This window comes from Solanum tuberosum, unplaced genomic scaffold (genome assembly GCF_000226075.1).
Source record: "Solanum tuberosum cultivar DM 1-3 516 R44 unplaced genomic scaffold, SolTub_3.0 scf00035, whole genome shotgun sequence".
NCBI lineage: Eukaryota > Viridiplantae > Streptophyta > Magnoliopsida > Solanales > Solanaceae > Solanum > Solanum tuberosum.
Genome location: NW_006238963.1, coordinates 1,092,678 through 1,095,079, shown reverse-complemented (window position 1 = coordinate 1,095,079; position 2,402 = coordinate 1,092,678). Strand labels below are relative to the sequence as shown.

Here is a 2,402-nt window from a genome sequence, read left to right as displayed (position 1 = left end):
AACTCTTTGGAAAAGTTACAACCCTTCGGAAAGGTCATAATCTTTCATAAAAGTCACAACTTTTCATAAAAGTCACAACTCTTCATAAAAGTCACAATTTTTCATAAAAAGTTGCAACATTTCATAAAAGTCACAACTTTTAATTAAAGGGGAAGGCTAGTTTTGGAAATAAATAAATTAAAAGGGAATCTTGGTTTGTGGTGGCGCCACATAGGCGGGCTTAGCAACTTACATTTGGCTAATGTGATTAGCCTGTATTCTTGTTCATTTATGTTCACTAGTCCTTTAAATTTGAATGATCTAGCTAGATCGCCTTTTTCTCGGTCTACTGGTTCTTTCCATACTCCTCTGAAATAGTCTAGTATAACAACGATGTATACTTCCATAATCAGGGGTAGAGGCGAGCATAGTGCCGAGGGGGTTCAAATGAACCCCTTTCGGCTGAAAATTACACTATTTGTATATGGTTAATATAAGTTTTATGTGTATAAAGTAGAAGTAGAAGTTGGACCTCCTTCTGCTTCTTCGTGAGTTTACTTCTTCATATTTTGAACCTCCTTAGTAAAAATCTTGGCTCCGCCACTGTCCATAGTCCAGAAACACATTTCTCCTGTTCTAGAACTTCTGCTCGATTTCATATTTCTCTGGCTTCCCGAGGCCATATTGGACAGTTCTGTTTTTCTCTTTATAATCAATTCTATGTATTACATTTTACACTTAGTTTCTCTTTTACTCGTTACCATGATTCAGATTAATAGAGAACGCGAAGGAGAGCAAATAGATCAGGCCTTAGCGAAGAACATTTTGGATATATATGTGGAGATAGGTGGAAACACCATGAAGTATTACGAGAAAGATTTTGAAGAATCGATGCTGAAGGATACTGCTGTATTCTACTCAAAGAAAGCCTCAGATTGGATTGCAAGCAAATCTTATGAGGAGTACATGCTGAAGGTTAATTCTATTTAGCTTGCTTTGCATATTGAATAAACTAAGTATTTTCATTACATACCAAATGTTGATGAAATTCAGGCCGAGGAATGCTTGAAGGACGAGGAAAGGAGGGTTCAAAGTTATTTGAAAGACAGAAGCAAACATAAGTTATTGGAGGTTTGTAATAGGCTGCATCGTCGTATTCTTTATATTCTGATGCATATTGCAGAGTTAGTAGATGTTTTTTTGTTTTTTTTTTTATAGTAGATGTTGTTAAGACTATCTTTGACATATCTATAAATGCAATTTTTATCAGCCATCAAGTGTTTTTGGTTCTTTTCTTAGTAAGTGATTTTGATCATGATGTGATTAAGTACTCACTCTAAATGCAGGTTGTAGAATATGAGTTACTTACTGTACATGCAAGCAAACTAGAAGAGAAGAAACAATTCAATCTTGGAGCTGCTTAAAAATGAAACACTTCTTGAAGAAGAGGTTGTGCCTTTATGTGATTTGAGTGTGACTACTATTTGATTAGTCCTAAATATTCACTTTCACCTAAACAAGTTGTTGTACTTTATTTGCTTTTGCTCCTTCAAGCCTTTATATAAATATACCTTGGGGATAGTGAATGCATTTTAATTGATATAGTGAAGTGTTTTAGTTTGATTGTGTAATAAAGTTAAAAGAATGTAAAGAATTTTTTTGAATTTTGTAGTCTTAAACAATATATAATATATCAAAGTATACTATTTGAATTTTTTGTAGTTTTAAACATGTGTCATGTTATTCCTACATAAGAGTGCCTTAAAGGTGTATACAATATGAAAGGAAAGTATTTTCCATGAAAAAATATTTTCTTGAAAAGAATTTCTAAGAAAATAAGTGAGTTTCCTATCTTATTTTCTTGTGTTGAGTACATAATTAAAAAAAACATTATCCTAAATCTTTTTTAGACAAACACTATGTTATAATATTCTTTTAATATTATAACATGATTGGATCATGAATCTAACATCAAAGTCAATTTATTTTTTTTGCCTTAGGGCTAAATTTGGGCAAATGTCCAATTAACCGTGGATTTTAAATCAAAATCAAAATTTTATCATGGATTTGGAATCTTAAGTTGTGAGCTTTGTAGATTTGGGGTGGGTTGATCAGAAGTTGACTTGATGACTAGAATTTGGCGTGTGTTTGGGCAGATTTGGGGTGGGCTGATCACAAGTTGACTTGATTGACAAATTTCAAAAGATTGAAAATGATTATTTTAAGCCAAACATATATGCACAGTATTTAAACTTGTCTCTAAATTTTATTTTGGCATTTCAACTCAATCTTGTTTCATTTTAATCCTTTACCTCCAATTTTTATGTTCCATAGACACTTTTAAATGATGTGGTAGAATGTGCACCATCACACTTTTTCTAAGAGAGTAAAGCCAAGAAAAAAAATATTTACAGAAATAATAA

At 32.2% G+C, this 2,402-nt stretch overlaps 1 protein-coding gene across 1 annotated transcript in view; it reads left to right on the top strand.

Annotated features, from left to right (window-relative positions):
- Positions 1-1,582, top strand: part of LOC102596066 (cullin-1-like) — a 5,052-nt gene extending 3,470 nt beyond the window's left edge. The window contains exons 5-7 of the mRNA XM_006342773.2: positions 751-954; positions 1,033-1,110; positions 1,326-1,582. Coding sequence (XP_006342835.2) covers positions 751-954; positions 1,033-1,110; positions 1,326-1,403 — 360 coding nt within the window. The 3' untranslated portion in view covers positions 1,404-1,582. The remainder of the gene's footprint in view (positions 1-750; positions 955-1,032; positions 1,111-1,325) is intronic.
- The last annotated feature ends 820 nt before the right edge of the window (positions 1,583-2,402 follow it).